This window comes from Malaclemys terrapin, chromosome 1 (genome assembly GCF_027887155.1).
Source record: "Malaclemys terrapin pileata isolate rMalTer1 chromosome 1, rMalTer1.hap1, whole genome shotgun sequence".
In the NCBI taxonomy this organism is placed as follows: Eukaryota; Metazoa; Chordata; order Testudines; family Emydidae; genus Malaclemys; species Malaclemys terrapin.
The window spans coordinates 236329456-236345304 of record NC_071505.1 but is presented as its reverse complement, the minus strand read 5'-3'; the positions used below and the strand labels follow the sequence as shown (position 1 = coordinate 236345304).

The window sequence follows — 15849 nt, the reverse complement described above, 5'->3', positions numbered from 1 at the left end:
TGAAATTTCCTGGCAATACTGAGAGAAGCAGGGGACTGCGTCAATGTGTACTATTTACTGCTGCGCTTAGCTTCTTCCCTTGACTGAACAGCTTCTTGTCCCAGACTTTGTGGAGACAGAAACGTTCTTCCTTGGGGGGTGTCTGCCTTTTGTGATCTAGCCAATAACTATTATAGTGTGAGTAATAGTCAAGGCATTTTGAAAAACTTAGTAGCATAAAAACCTGTATATTTCCATTATGTCTGAGCCAGAAGACCATGCTTACTTATTACTCTGCTCACAGCATACACAGTGAAGTAATCTGTGTTTGTATTGCTTTGTTCTCTTTAGGTTTTTAGATCATGTTCAAAATGAGGAAAGCCCTCTACCTCCAATTGGTAATCACCATGCCTTTTTTAGCGATGATCAGGAGCCCTGTCCAGTGACTGAAATAGCTGATCTGATCCGTGATTCCTATGAGGTAAAATAAAACTTGATATCTCCTGGATTTTCTGTGATACTTAAATAACAGTGTGAGTTTCCATAGCATAACTCTCTGGTAATTCAGCCCCTCGATAAGGTGCTCAGATACCACAATGATGGGTATGGTGTAAATACCTAGTTGGGTCAATAAACTAGAGACTAAATATATTGAAACACTTTCATTTTTCTAGGACTAATACTACTATGCACTTTTTACATTTTCAGAAAAGTTAAAAAAAAATCTATTCCTGTATTCTAGAAATTCGGAGACCACTCTGTGGAACAGATAGAGCATATGCGCTATAAACACAGGATTCGTGTTCTACAAAACCATGAGGATACAACCAAACAAAATGTGGTGAGTAGAATTTTCTAGCACTTAGGGTTTTTTTTAACTACTATTACTCTAATTAAGCTTGCTTTAAATTTAAAAAGGCACCTCAGTGTGAGTTAAGGGTGATCTGTTATCTGATGTTTTTTAGCCTCCATGCTTTTTTGCACTTGTATTCATAATGTCCCTAAGATAGATTTAAAGAGGGGACTGGAAGACATATGGAACCATAAATGTTTCAGTTCTTGGCTGTCCTTTTTCACTGTGTAGAGTACAATGTGGGAGCGCCCATTTCTTGACCATGCCATTTATATCAGTGCTGGTATTCACCACTGTGCTTTTCCCTTCTTTTCCTTTCAGCTCAGAGTTGTCATCCCAGATGTTTCAATTCTTCCTGAAGATTTAGAGGAACTATATGACTTGTTTAAGGTTGGTATGTTTGGAAAGTAGAGGGATGAAGACAGAAAGCTCCAGTGTTCTATCGGTTTAGTTTGCAGACCATTATTTGGCCTTATACTAGAGCTTCAGTGAAGAACTGCAGAAAGAGGGAGTTACAGTATTATCAGTGGTGCTGTCATTTGGATAAGATGTTAAACTGCACCTTGCTGTCTTTCTCCCTTCAGGTGGCTGTTCAGCTAGATTATAAAGAGCAAATTTAATGATCATTTAAGACAGTGGGGCTCAGATTGGGTCCCAAGGACCTCATGACACTTCTTAAAAGAGCCAAGAATAACTTCATGACACTTAAAAGAGCACAAGAAAACCTTAGCCTGCCCTTTCTACCCTGTAGGACAAAAAAGGACTGCGTAAAATCAGGTTCTATTGTATTCTAGCAAATGCTGTCTGCACACAGGTTTAATAATGCACAGCTCTTCAACCTGTGTTCTCTGTGCTGAGCAACAAAAAACTTAAGTACCAAAAAACCCCCTTCACTTTCTTAGTCTTAATGTTCTTTAGAGGCCAGTCCTCACCTCTCAGTAAAAAATTAACCTGGAGTCCGTTCCATTTACTTACAATTTCCTGGGCTTTGACAAGTTTATAAATAATTTATTTAATTGCCTTGTTCCTAATTTAATTTCCTGGATTTGGGTTATTCTCTTTGAAAGAGTTCTTTTTTTAGTAATGATGTGATATTTACCTGACTCCATTTGTCTGTGTATTGTTTACCTTACAGCAATAACTATTAGGTAATTGGGAGAAAATATTGTAAAACTCCTTACTAGTTTTGAAAATGTTACCTACTAATTACCCATGGGAAATCATGAGACAATTTGTCTGATTTGAGCCTTGAACAGTGTTTTTTTCCTTAGGAATTGTCTTGGTATCATCACACCTACAAAAAGAGGTTAACAGTTCCAGCATACCTTGATATGAATATTTAAGTCTGTATCAACTACTATTCTTAATAATTTATGTAATAATGTTTTATTTTCTACGGCTTCTGATTCCTTTTAGAGAGAACATCTAATGAGCTGCTACTGGCAAGGGATGAGACCTGTAATTCTGCGACATGACCCAAGTCGGCCTTATGCTGAGCAGTACAGAATAGACTCTCAGCAGTTCACTAACCTTTATAAACTTGTCTCACCATGGACGTGTGGGGAACACACTCAAATTGTAGCTGAAAGAACATTCCGACTTCTGGATGAAAATATGGACCATCTCATCGAATTCAAAGGATTTGCTAGCTGTTTAGGTAGCTACCTTTGCGACAATCCAACTGGCACTTGGGCTCGGCTGGTGGCGGGATGGGATGCAGGGCGGCCTGGCTTCAGTTAGCATGCCAAAGTTTGAGAAGGGAGTACCATTTAACTAATCTCTCTTTTGTACTGATTTCACTTTGAAGTAATCAGAATTATAAGGCAACCTAAGGACCTGATTGAAAAATCATATTAAAATGCTTCACAGTTCTCAATCACCAGAAGTTTTACTTTTGCTAGGAAAAACTTTTAGAAGACGTACCACGTTTAAAATTTTCTAAACATTCTTTTCTATTTGGAGATTACGAAATCCCCTTTTCTCCCATGTTAGTTTCTCCCCCAACCCCCAGTTGAGAGAGCTGCTGCCTAGTATCTTTTGTGTTTCATAATCCATTTAGTCTTTATATAACTAGAGGGCAGAACAGTAGAGAATCTCAGCCCACCTAGGGTCTAGCTTTGGGGGCCTTATTTTTCTCTTATACAGCAACCTCCTGCCTACCCCCTCTTTCCCCGTACACAGGCTGTGCTTGGATCGCCAAAATTATAACCTGTCATGGAGGGAACTTGACTCCTTTGCTCGGGTATGCCTGAGATGCAATTAGTGTCTGAATGGCATGAGGCTGTGCACCTCCATATCTTGCCAAAGTTGAAACTGCCTTACCTGTAGTGGGATACCAAATCCAGTATTCAGACATAGATCTCCTCACTTAATGTCTAGAACTGATTTTTGATACGGAGCTGAGCCACTGTATAACTCTTAACGTGAGCTGATGTGACTAGTTTAAAAAACCCTTCACAATATGTTTTGAGTGAATTAAACATTAGTACCTTGTTTGCATTGGTTATTTAAATAAAATAGGGGAGCCCTCACTGCTCTGCTTATCCTACAAGACTGTCGTGGAGGTGTATGGGAAATATTAAGAGGAAAATGGTGGCCCCCCAAATGAGGGCATGGTTTTGTTCAGCTGTGGCAATATACAGCCTCTACTAGGCCACTTTGCATTCTTGCCAATATTTCTAGATTAGATGTGTTTCATGTTTAGTAACAGTAAGCCCTACACACTAGCTGGTCACTTGCTGGTCTTAAATATTTCATTTTAATACACTGGCTGCATGTACATATGAACATTCTGTTGTACTTAAAGAACTCCTGATTATTTTAAACTCTGGAAGTAAATGTTCTGGTGCACTGTTTATTTTCCTCTTGTAGATGTTATGTATAATGGAGAAATGAATGAAAAGATAAACCTGTTATACAGGCTGCACATCCCTCCTGGTAAGAAATTTGAAAGGAAAAGATCATCCTCCCTTCCTCTCCCAGTCCCCATAAACAGACTTTATGGGAAGCAGAAGTTGCAGAATGAATATACATGGCTGCCCTCAACTGAGAAGCTGTGCACTCTACATTTCTAATGGTGCTAGTTAGTTACAATTTTTAAAAATTCCAGTCTACGCTCTTCTTCGCTTAATTTTGAAATTTTGGGTGTCTTCCTATAAATAAGGTGGCTTACAGCTGCTATACTCTGAGATGTCTTGCAATCGATTCTGGGCCTTTTTCCATACAGGAGGTAGTTGTTCTAAGGGGTTGGTACTCTATTTTTATTGAAAAGATTTGCTGCATGCAGTACTGGTTTGACCTTGCAGAGATACAATCCCAGTCTAACATGTGATTAGGTGATCAGTTTGAGTAATATTTTATACAGTGTGTGAAGCTTTTTGTTAATGTGTTACTCTTAGCAACATTTCCTGCTATTCCATTACAATAAGCTGCTTGTTTTCACACAAGCATAAAGTCTGATACAACTAGGCAATGCTGAAATAACAATCACCTGCAAAGATCACCTTTAGTATAAATGCTAGTTTTTTTCCTGAGCTCAGAGGATTAAAATGTGATAAAGCTCTTAGTTATTAAAGCACCATGTGAAGGATCACTAACTCTCTCAATTTATTTAATTTTTTTTGGTAGCTCTCACAGAAAATGAGAAGGACAGTCAGTCACCACTGAAGAATCCTTTATTGTCTACTTCAAGGCCACTAGTATTTGGAAAAACAAATGGTATGTGCTGTCGAATTTATAAAATTGTTAGTATAATTATGTACATAATAGAGCTGTCCAGCTCTAAGTTCATTATTGGTCAAGTTTTTTCTCCTCTCCAGTTTCTGGTTTTTATTTGAATTTGTTGCATTGGACTTAAAACTAATGTTTGTGTTTTTCCCCCACCCAAGGTGATACAGTAGATTACCAGAAGCAACTGAAGCAGATGCTTAAAGATTTAGCCAAAGAGAAGGATACTAAAACTGAAAAAGCAATGCCAAAAATGAGCCAGGTATTCTATATTGAGGATGTAATTTTAAATAAGGGTGGGAAATACCTTTTAAAAATGTCTGTGCCCAACTGTGCAGCTCTTTCTAATGGCAGGTACCACAAACAAACTTAAATTACTCCGTGTACTAGATTCAAAATTTGAACTAGTTTGGACCAGGTGAAGCTAATCCAAAAGGGCCCTTGACCACCCCACCAGCAACTCTTGTAAATTGAGAGCCCATGTACCTCCACTGGCTGCAAATACACTAACGTAGTACTGGGAAAGAGGTAATTTCTCAAATAGCTAGATCCAAGCCATATCTATATTTTCCACAGGCCAAAACCAACAAGCAGCTAATGCAAATCCCAGATCACTTGTGTTGTGCTTACAGCACTGTCAGTTTCTGGGTTGACTGAAGATGTCACCCCATCCCAAAGCTAATCACACACTGCCCATTCCCATGAAATCCTAATCTCCCTCTCCAGACTCCCACCCACACACTCTCTCTCTCTCTCTGGAGGCGCTCTCATTCTCTCACTCACACAGAGGGCTTGTATGAAATCCAGTCTGTCATATTAAATTAGGAAAGTATTACTAACTGCCAGAGTATGTCCTGGTAACTTTTTTTTCAACATTTTATCAAACGGCTAAAAGTCTTTAAATTTGTAGCAAGAGTTTACAAATGAGGATGCTTCTGCATGGTACTCTAAAATCCTCTCACCTTATACTTACTGCCCAAACTTTTACAGCTATTGTACTGTATCTGTGATATGGTGTGATCAATAATTTGACTTGTTACAATAATTTCCCCTTGCTTATTAGAGGGAATTCATCCAGTTCTGCAAAACCTTGTACAGCATGTTTCATGAAGATCCTGAGGAAAACTCTTTATATCAAGCCATTGCCACTGTGACCACTTTACTACTTCAGATTGGAGAAGTGGGTCAAAGAAGTAGCAGCTTGGGGAGTGGATCAGATGAATTTACTGAGGATGTACATTCTGAGGCCTCGGCCTCAGACCAGGATACTGTTTTTACTGACACTGTGAAGACTACTCATAAAGAGACTCCATCTTTACCTGTGACTGAAGGGAACTGGATTATCTCCTTCGAACAAATTTTAGCATCACTTTTGACTGAACAGTCACTAGTAAATTTCTTTGAAAAGCCTTTAGAACTGAAACCAAAACTGGAGAATGCAAAGCTAAATCAGTACTGTCTCAAAACAAATGGAATGAGTGACCAGTCACTAGCGGAACACATGAAACTAAATACACAGTAGCAAAGTTGCCTGAAACTGACTGCACTGAAGTTACACCAAAGCGACGTGTTGCAAAGGCTGGCTTTTAGTTAGCAGTGAACTGTTTTGTTTGCTCCTCAGTTTGAGAGCTTTAAAAGCTAAAGGGTGTGTAGTTTGTGCTATTGATTTATTAAATATGTTCTTGTTTTGAATGTAAAAGGAAACATCTGTCTGCACTGTGAAGACACTGCAGACCCATTACATATTGGGAGAGCAGAAGCTGGCTCCAGTAGTTTTGTTACAGAGTTTTTTGTTTTTAATTGGGGAAAACCCTCCTCAGCTGTCTGTTTATGTGGTGATTTTTTTTTTTTTTTTGCACTAATCCTGAAGACTTGTTTCAATGCTGGTAATTGAAACTTAATATTTTTGATTGTATTCAGATCTGTATGTCTTGCTAATCTTAAGTGTACATGGACTGCTTCTGATGTTCTGTGAAAACATGCACTTTTCAATTAAACCTTTTTGTACTGGACTTTACCCTAAGTAGGGGACTGTATCAATTCTTCAACTAAAAGCAATACCCATGAGGTAAGCGCAGGACACTCACTCTAACCCTTCTATGTAAAGGGTACTTTTCAAAGTGGGGGGGTTTGTAGACCATACTGCACAACTTACTCTTCATGTTTTTCTAACAGCACCAGTGAAGATTTAAGAGAAGAGACCTAATTAAAAAAAAAACCCTTAGCCACCACCACCAATAACTGTATGGACACTATTTTTACAAACATACACATTGCCATGGAGCATTGAACCTGAGGTCCATGTAATTGAGTCTCTTGCCTCTGATGGGCAAGAACTAGAGGATACAGAGGCATATCTCCTCCACACTGCACTAGTGATCAGGGGTTAAGCCGTGAAGCATAACATTTGTCTATCCCTAAAATAACCCCATCCTTTTTTGAATCCTGTGAAGTTCTTGGTCTCAACAATTTCCTACAGCAGTTTAACTACAGATTGGGTGAAAAATCTTTTTCCTTCTAATTTCATGGGCTGTCCCTCTCCCCATGTTCTTGTTTTGAGAGGGGTACTACAAACTGCTGCTTTACCTTTTATAATGTAAACAATATATTTCAAAAACACGTATCATCCTTCTGCTATAAAGGTAACACCCCACTAAAGCAAGCAGGAATTTCAGCTGCCTAGCCACCAACTGCTGATTTGGATATGCTGTAGTTCTTTGAGCATTAAAAGACACTGCTCAATAGGATATCTTAGTCAGAATAAGTGTCACTTTTATAACTTTATTGTATTGAAAAGCAGTTTAGTTTTCATCCACATTGACTGTCTGTAGACCTGCAAAAAAATAAAATAAAAAAATACAAATGATTAGTGACCAAGATAGTCTACTCTAAATCTTAGATGCACCTAAGGAGCTTTACTCAAAGCCACAATTAGCAGTTAACCACAAGATTAAGAATGCTGATGTCTTTTAATTAACCAACTAGGCTAACTAATAGAGATGAGCATTTTTAAAGCAGCAAATAGACTGCCAACCTGAAGGTACAACTTAACTCACATTTATGATTTTTTTTTTAATCTACTAGTGCCACAACATTTAAGATTAAATTCACAGAATTATTCAGTTTCAAGCTTAGACTGTCTGTCTGTGTGGGTCCGAGAGCAGCAGAGGTAACTGCTGGGCAAGAGAAGCCCCCCGCTTCTTCCTCTGCAGCAGAAATTTAAGAAAAAAGTTCTTTGACAAGAATGAATCTAGCTAGCAACATACTAGAACAGCAACTGATACCCGGAAGAGTCTCCCTTGCAGCAGATGCTTAGTAGGCTTGGCTTTGCCAACCGCCTTGCTCACAAAACATGCAATGGAGAAGAGTATGTACACTTACTTTTGAAAGTGGTGACAGGTACATAGGTAACCAGTGTGTATAATTTATTGGGTGAATCTTCATCCTCATTGCGTTTTCTGGATAAACGTACACGGATGCGGTAGGGAACGTTCCTATAATGAAAATATTGCATAAGTTTATGTAGTTTCCTTTTCAATACATTTTACATAAATGCAATTTCTGTCTGTTGAATTTAAGACAGACAATTTGAGTTTCGTGATATGCAGGTTGCAGATCACCCTTAAACAAAGTGAGTCTTATCACACCTGGTATGTAAAATGAGTTCCTGGATGTTTCAGCCAAGAAAATACAGTAACTCCTCACTTAAAGTCATCCCTGTTTCGGTGTTACATTGCTGATCAATTAGGGAACATGCTCATTTAAAGTTGTGCAATGCTCCCTTCTAACATGCTTTGGCTACGGCTTGCAGGAAGAGCAGCCTGTTGCAGCTAGCTGGTGGGTGGTTGGAAGCAGGGTGGACCGGCAGCCCCCCTGGCTCCCCACGCTCCTAAGTTCCCTGTGCAGCAGCTGCCCCTCCCCCCACTGCCATGTGCAGCTCCTGCCCTCTGCCTTGGAGCTGTTCCCCAAGACTCCTGCTTGCTGTGCGGGGGGAGGGAAGAGGGAGGCTAATGTCAGGGTGTCCCCCTCTCCCTGCTTACCCCATCTTCCATAGAGCAGGGGGGATACACCAGGGCTCAGGACTGAGGGAGCTTGAGCTGATCTAATTAACAAGGCAGTGTACTTAAAGGGGAAATGCACATATCTCCCTCCATTCCTGCTACCTTGTAGAGCGAGACAGTTAACCCTTGAGGGCTCAGCCAATTGCTAGTTCAGGGGTCGGCAACCTCTGGCACGTGGCTCACCAGGGTAAGCACCCTGGCGGGCCGGGCCAGGCCAGTTTGTTTACCTGCCGCGTCAACAGGTTTGGCCGATCACAGCTCCCACTGGCCGCGGTTTGCTGCTCCAGGCCAATGGGGGCTGCGGGAAGCTGTGGCCAGCACATCCCTAGCGAGCCGCGTGCCAGAGGTTGCCGACCCCTGTGCTAGTTCATCATTTAGCAGTAAGGGAAATATCCCACCCTCTGACTCTTCCACCTCAACCAAGCTTCACAATCATCATCACTGTGTACCAGTATTAAATTGTTTGTTTAAAACTTATACTCTGTGTGTGTATATATATATGGTCTTTAGTCTGGTGAAAAAAATTTCCCTGGAACCTAACCCCTCTACCCCCTCAATTTACATTAATTCTTATGGGGAAATTGGATTCCCTTAACATTGTTTTGCTTAACGTCGCATTTTTCAGGAACATAACTACAACATTAAGTGAGGACTTCCTGTAACTAAAAGAAGTGGCCTATAGCCCTTACGGATCTGGGGTGTTTACACTGTCACTGCCAATTCTGTACCTGAGGGCAGATAAGAGCACTTTTCATAGGCTTCTTAAAGTGAGGAGCTAGGGAGGGCTCTCCCAAGAAGCAAACAGTGGGACTATAAAAATGGGAGACATTTGGAAATAAGGACAGATCAGTCTGCTTTGAGGAACAAGCACCATTACTGGTGTGCTAGCTGAACATCTTTGTTTCCCACATGATTAACAGTAATACAGGGCAGACAATTAGACGTTAATACATTCTGGACCTGTCACGCTCCCTGTCAGTACCCAGCTGGGGAAGCTAATGATCCAACCAGCAGACCAAATTCAGGGATGAATTCTGGTCACATGCCACCTGAGGCATGTTGTGCATCTGCTAAGAAAAAAATGCTTGAAGTCTCATCCTGGACAGAGCACAAAGCACTGTTTTCTAACTACCTGAGAATCAACAGCTAAACTTGTGTGTGTGTGTGAGAGGGGTTGCAAGATTTATCCAGATACTTATGGTATCATCTAATGGTAGCAGAACATGTTTTTTTAAAAAAGGGGGGTATTTGAACATGCCACGTAACAAAAGGATAAAATATTTGAAGCCTAAGTGGCCTGTGAGACATTAACTGTATTTAGTCCTTCAAAGCTAGTCCCAGCCTAGTATCCCTGTATATCTTATGTTTGTCATTTTGAGGATGTAACCATTGAGGAAAGGAGGCACAAAATGATCTGTCCAAACTCTCTTTGAGGAGAACCTACATAGCTATTGCCCCTAGTATAGAATTCAAGATTTTGAAACCGCCCTGCCACGAGAATCTGATTCTGCAGAGGAATAAGGGTAAAGGGGTGAGGAAGAGATGCGAGTCCACGAACAGACTGCCAGGGGTGGGCAAACTTTTTGGCCTGAGGGCCACATCGGGTTTCCAAAATTGTATGGCGGGCCGGTTAGGGGAGGCTGTACCTCCCCAAACAGCCAGGTGTAGCCCGGCCCCTGACCCCCCCCCGCTTCTTGCTCCCCGCCGCCCCATCCAACCCCTCCCCGCTTCTTGCTCCCCGCCGCCCCATCCAACCCCTCCTCATTCCTGCCTGCCCCCTCAGAACCCCTGCCTGCCCCCATTCCCCACCCTCTGACCACCCCGCCCCCTGATCACCACCCCAAACTCCTCTGCCCTCTATCCAACCCCTGCTCCCTGTCCCCTTACCGCACTGCCTGGGGTACAGCTGCGCCACCCAGAGCATTCGGTGGTGCAGTGAGCTGAGACTGTGGGGGAGGGGGCTAGCCTCCTGGGTCAGGAGCTCAGGGGCCGGGCAGGAGGGGCCGGCGGGCTGGATGTGGCCCACGGGCCGTAGTTTGCCTACCACTGCGTTAAGTAGTGCCCTCTGCCCCCAGTTTCCTCCCCAAGGCTGCAGAGAAGAGTCTTAGGCCATGTCTACGCTTGGCGCTGCAGTGACACGTACGGTGAAGACGCTCCATGCCGCCGGGGGAGAGCTCTCCCGTTGGCATAAAAAACCCACCCCGGGGAGAAGCAATCCTGCCAACATAGCACTGTGCACACCTGCATAGGGAGTGGAATATTCGCACCCCATAACGACACAAGTTTTGCTGACATAGGCGTCAGTGAGAGACCCACATTCACGAAGGAATTTACGCATCACTGGTATACCAAACCCCTACTCAGCTGCTGCCCAACCTTATTGTTTTTGATGTAAAAAGTTCCTTACCCTAGGTGCCAAGTTTCTGCCTCTGGGTATGCACACAATGCCTAGGCAGGCATCCGAGTGCCTGTCTGACACCTACACCCCAGCATGATTCTCAAACCAGATGAAAATAGGCAGGTCTTGCCTGCAGGGTCTTATTTAGTAGGTGTGCTCGGAGCGCACCTAATTCCACACAAAATGACAAGGTGGGGAGGAGGCCTTCCTCATAACCATGAGCCCAGTGACTAGGGTACTGAGCTGGGGTATGGGAGACCCTAATTCAATTCCCTCCAAGCCCTGATGAGCAGAGGATGCCCGAGCAGGAGTTTCCCACCTCTCAGACGAGTGCCCTACCATCGAGCATAAGGAATAAAAAAATAATTAAAAACAAGTTTATTTTTTAAAAATCTGTCTAAAATTAAATTGATAACCTATATTAAGGCCTAAACTACTTATACTCAATCGTTTAAATACTAAAAATAATATTAAATGGTACATACTTGCTACCAAGTTTAAAAAAAAAAAAGTCAAACAACCACCAAACTAAGTATCTGGAACCAGATTTTGCATCTACTGCTGTCAAAAGCAAAGGTTAGCACTTCAGAACGAATATTTTCTTCATCTCTGTTTATTGAACTAGTTCAGCTCAATGACTAGTTCATTAAAAATTAAGTAACTGATAGGAAGAGGAAAACAAGCTTTTCTGCTTTTCCAACTTCCAATCTATTAATAAAAACTGGGTATGAGAGTGTGACCAGAAATAATCAGTTCAATTAATTAACTACAGATAATTCCTTTGTTTAATAAATAGGCCAGTCTTTGTTTTGCTAAACTTTTTTCTTACATATGCACCATATTTAATGTAATCTTATATAAACAATTAAAATGCTGGTTTTTGCATTTAATTGAATTTTAATTTCAATCCAAAGAGCTTGACAAATCAAAGTAAAAAAAAATTGAGTCAAATGCATTATTAATCATTTTCTAACATAATAAAGTAAAATTAAGAATCTGAATACATGTATATTAAGCTATACAGTAGAACATCAGATTTACGAACTGCCCAGCTGACTACACACCTCATTTAGAATCAGAAATATGCAATCAGGCAGCAGACTAAAAAAAAAAAAAACAGTACAGTATTATATGTAAACTACTAAAAATAAAGGGAAAGTTCAAAAAAGATTTGACAAGTAAGGAAACTGTTTCTGTTATTGTTTCATTTAAATTAAGATGGTTAAAAGCAGCATTTTTCTTCTGCATAGTAAAGATTCAAAGCTGTATTAAGCCAATGTTCAGTTGTAAATTTTTGAAAGAACAACCACAACGTTCTTGTTCAGAGTTACGAACAACCTGAGGTGTTCGTAATTCTGAGGTTCTACTGTATAACTGTTTAAATACATGGGTATAGACACAGTAGTTCCTCCCAGATAAGCAAAAAGCAGCACTAAATTTAGTGTAAAGACTATATATAGTTGCAATTCAACATATTTTGATGGTTACCAACCAATGAAAATCAACTTTTCTTTACGAAAATAACTGAAGAGTACAAATACAAAACACTTATCAATTATTTAAATCAATCCACCCTGCTAGAGTCATTTGGCCCTACTTAATTACAAAGTAGAATGACTTCAAGAGTGATTGAGGGAGCCCTACATTAGAATATCACATCGTCCACTGGTTAGGGCACTCACTTGAGAGGTGGGGTACCCATGTTCAAATCCTCTCTCAGCAGAAAGAGGGGGAACTGAACTGGTGACTCCCAAATCTGGGTATCTAGCCACCTGGCCAAAGATTATAAAGGAGGCCTAATTCCCCCCACCTTGTCTGAAGAGGGAGTTCCCAGCTGCATTTCGCAAACAGATAGGAACCTCCTCTGCAGCCCAGACCTAGCCATGAGAAGGGGGGCAGGGCTTTCAACACAGCCCTCTAGTAGGCATCTGCCCGTGGCTAGTTTAGGTGGCTCCCCGCCTAGTGTACTGGCCCGTGTGGATCCCATTCTCGGGTGCCTCTTTTTCTCCCCATTCATTGTCTAGGTGCCTAACCCAGGGTTTGTGGCTTCCAGTAATATTCTAAGAAGCTAAACCCCTTTGTGGATTTGGGCCCTAAGCCCAAGATCTCACCCAATCACTTATAATACCAGAAAGGAAACATCTGCAAGCGAAAGGCAAATACTGGTGAACAGAAGAGATACTTAGAGATTCTCCCACGTGTGTTTGTGACATTCTTCCTCCCCTACCCATGATTAAAGCCCCTGGGACATACCTTATCCCTTTGGCCCAGACTGCTTTATTCAATCTGGTGTCAATGCGTACATCAGGAGTACCCATCTCCTTCATTGCAAATTTACGGATCTCCTTGAGAGCACGGGGGGCGCGTTTCTTGAATCCCCTGAGAACAGAGAAAACGGTTATTTAGCTAATCTTTAATAAATATCCCTAGCACTGGAAACTTGCCATGGATCTAGCCAGACTGTCATTCCATAAGCATATAAAGCCAAAAGGTTTTGCTGGACTATGCTAACCTTATTGTTGTTGCAACAACTGCATCTTTTCTCAAAAATCACTAAGTTATTTCTAAATAGATACAGATGTGTAATGTACATACAATTTCAATAAAATTTCACTACAACAAGCCTGTTGTACTAACTGGCTCCAAGGGCTTATTTCAAGTTGCCCCTTGGATGAGATTTTTAAACTAAGGTAGCACAGCACATGTCAAAGCACTATTTGTATATTGCTGACAGATTAATATCTAATGCTAGGAGTCGGTGGGGAAAGAGAGGTTAGGAGCAAGATGGCAGGAAGACTAAACAAGAGGGAAACACAAACAGTATTTCAGACCAAGTACCTCCTGGTAGTGAGAGAGAAAAAAAAGCAGCCTCAAAAAAGTAAATAAAATGAAATAGATTTATAGAATCAGAAAGTGGAAAGAACAAAAGGAACTGACTGAATCACCAGAGGAAAAAAAACAGTGTTTTCCCCCCTCCCCACTTCTGTAGAAAAGTATTGATGTTTATCAATTATCTTCCACTCAGTAGAAAAACTTCTCTCATCTATCCGATACTTTCCTATTATTGGCTCCTTAAAATTTATAAAACTAAACTCAAGTTAAAAAAAAGTCTCTCTCCCACTTGAATATAACTATACAGCCAGCTCCCAAGTAAAATGACAGAGTTCCTGTACAAGTCTTCACTCTCTGTAAACTCAATAGCAGTGTGCTAAACCTAGGAAAAATCATGGAAAGTGAGAAAAACATCCTGAGAACTGCATTTGCTAGAAACCATAATCACTCAGGCCTTGATGCTGCAATTGGATCTGCACAGGTCTACATGCAGGTGCAGAACTCAGGCCTAATATACCCCATCACACTGAAATCAGCATCTTTAATTACAACCATCCACTGCCAACAGGTAGAAAGCTTACTGGAACCATTTCCAAACACCAGCCATCTTAAGCAGGTAAAGTAAGGTCAACTTTATCGGGACAAACAAGGAATGAAAAAAGCCACTCACACTCCATGGATCCGTTTGTGAATGTTGATGGTATATTCCCTAGTCACCACCTCATTGATGGCAGATCTCCCCTTCTTCTTTTCTCCACCTTTCTTTGCTGGAGCCATCTGTGCAACATTGAAAATCACGGACTCGGTGTGTGCCTTTCCAGCAAGTCATCTCTAACCCTTTCCCCCTCGCACATTAGGGTTTCTACAGTCAGAAGTCTAGTTCAGCTTAATCCACTTTCTACAGAGCACAAGCCTTGCAGGTTTCAAAACATGCAGCTTCAGTGTTACAACTCCATGATTCCCCCCTCCCCAGGCCCTACTGCAAGGTGCTGCACCATGCCTCAGTTTGCTTCCCTCTTCCCCCCTATGCTCACATGACACCCCGAAAGCACAGAACCAGGCTTTTACACTTGGCTCCAGCTTCCGGGGCACTCAGGAAAACCCCCTGGCCCTGCCCTCAAAACCTGGAGCAAACCCTAGCACTAGAGATGCCTCCTACTGCTAAACAAGCACCCGCACCTCTCCCATCCGCCCTATACAAGGCCTGGGCCCCAGCCCCGTGCGGCCCCTGTGCCCATAACCCCCTCCCAGCCCGGCCCCCTGTGCCCACAGCCCCTCCCCCCCAGCCCGGCCCCCTGTGCCCACAGCCCCTCCCCCCCAGCCCGGGCCCCTGTGCCCACAGCCCCTCTCCTCCCCTCCCCCCCCCGCCCGGGCCCCTGTGCCCCCAGCCCCTCTCCTGTGCCCCGGGCCGGCAATACCCGGTGCCCCGGGCGCGGGGTCCCCTGGCCACTCGGGCCGGACGGGGCCCGGGGCTCGGCGGGGCCCGGCGAGGCGGATGGCGGCGGATAGGCGGCCGGGCCCCGTAACGAGCCACTCACCCTGCCCGGGCACAGGTCGGAAAGGAAGGCGCGGGGGATTCTGGGACGAACCAAACCGGAGGGGGCGGGGGGAAGCGAGGAGCACTTCCGGGTTGGGGGAAGGCGGGACTGCGCCTGCGCGGCCCGAAGAGGCGGGGACCGGCGGTTTCAGGCAATGGGAGGCCGGCGGCGGGGGCGCAGGATCGGGCTCTGACTGCCGGGAAGGCCGAAGCGCGGGAGTTGCTGGGCAACCCGGCAACCCTACAACAACAATCCCGCCCGCCAGCGCCCCGTGCAGCGGGGGGGGGGGGGTTGATGGGCGTTTGGTCCGTGTCCCGGGGGCTGCGGGAGGCTGGGGCGCGAGTCCAGCCTTTCTCTCTAACCTAGGGTTACTATAGTTCAGCAAGCAAAAAAGAGGACGGGAGGAGCCCCACCCCTGCCCCTCCCACTTCCCGCCCCCTCAGAACTCCCAACCCTCCCCTG

At 43.2% G+C, this 15849-nt stretch overlaps 2 protein-coding genes across 3 annotated transcripts in view; one reads left to right on the top strand and one right to left on the bottom strand.

The window, feature by feature from the left end:
* The window catches only part of TBC1D8 (TBC1 domain family member 8), an 84736-nt gene extending 78166 nt beyond the window's left edge, over positions 1-6570 (top strand). For both annotated transcript variants that reach the window (XM_054009843.1, XM_054009852.1), the window contains exons 13-20: positions 331-460; positions 722-820; positions 1154-1222; positions 2249-2489; positions 3704-3769; positions 4460-4549; positions 4720-4820; positions 5622-6570. In XM_054009843.1, coding sequence (XP_053865818.1) covers positions 331-460; positions 722-820; positions 1154-1222; positions 2249-2489; positions 3704-3769; positions 4460-4549; positions 4720-4820; positions 5622-6080 — 1255 coding nt within the window. In that variant the 3' untranslated portion in view covers positions 6081-6570. The remainder of the gene's footprint in view (positions 1-330; positions 461-721; positions 821-1153; positions 1223-2248; positions 2490-3703; positions 3770-4459; positions 4550-4719; positions 4821-5621) is intronic.
* A 749-nt stretch (positions 6571-7319) lies between these two features.
* Positions 7320-15472, bottom strand: RPL31 (ribosomal protein L31). The gene is made up of 5 exons (XM_054009865.1): positions 15388-15472; positions 14520-14626; positions 13271-13396; positions 7940-8052; positions 7320-7391 (listed from the first exon to the last, which is right to left on the bottom strand). The coding sequence occupies exons 2-5, from the start codon at positions 14624-14626 to the stop codon at positions 7360-7362; spliced, it is 378 nt and encodes a 125-aa protein (XP_053865840.1). The 5' UTR covers positions 15388-15472; the 3' UTR covers positions 7320-7359.
* Positions 15473-15849: the final 377 nt, after the last annotated feature.

Excerpts from the sequence above, each read along its gene's own strand:
- RPL31 (XM_054009865.1), bottom strand. The coding sequence starts at position 14,626 with ATGGCTCCAGCAAAGAAAGGTGGAGAAAAGAAGAAGGGGAGATCTGCC. Across the intron at positions 13,397-14,519 it reads CACAAACGGATCCATGGAGT|GGGATTCAAGAAACGCGCCC; the intron begins GTGAGTGGCTTT and ends CTCTGTTCTCAG. Across the intron at positions 7,392-7,939 it reads ACCTGTCACCACTTTCAAAA|GTCTACAGACAGTCAATGTG; the intron begins GTAAGTGTACAT and ends ATTTTTTTGCAG.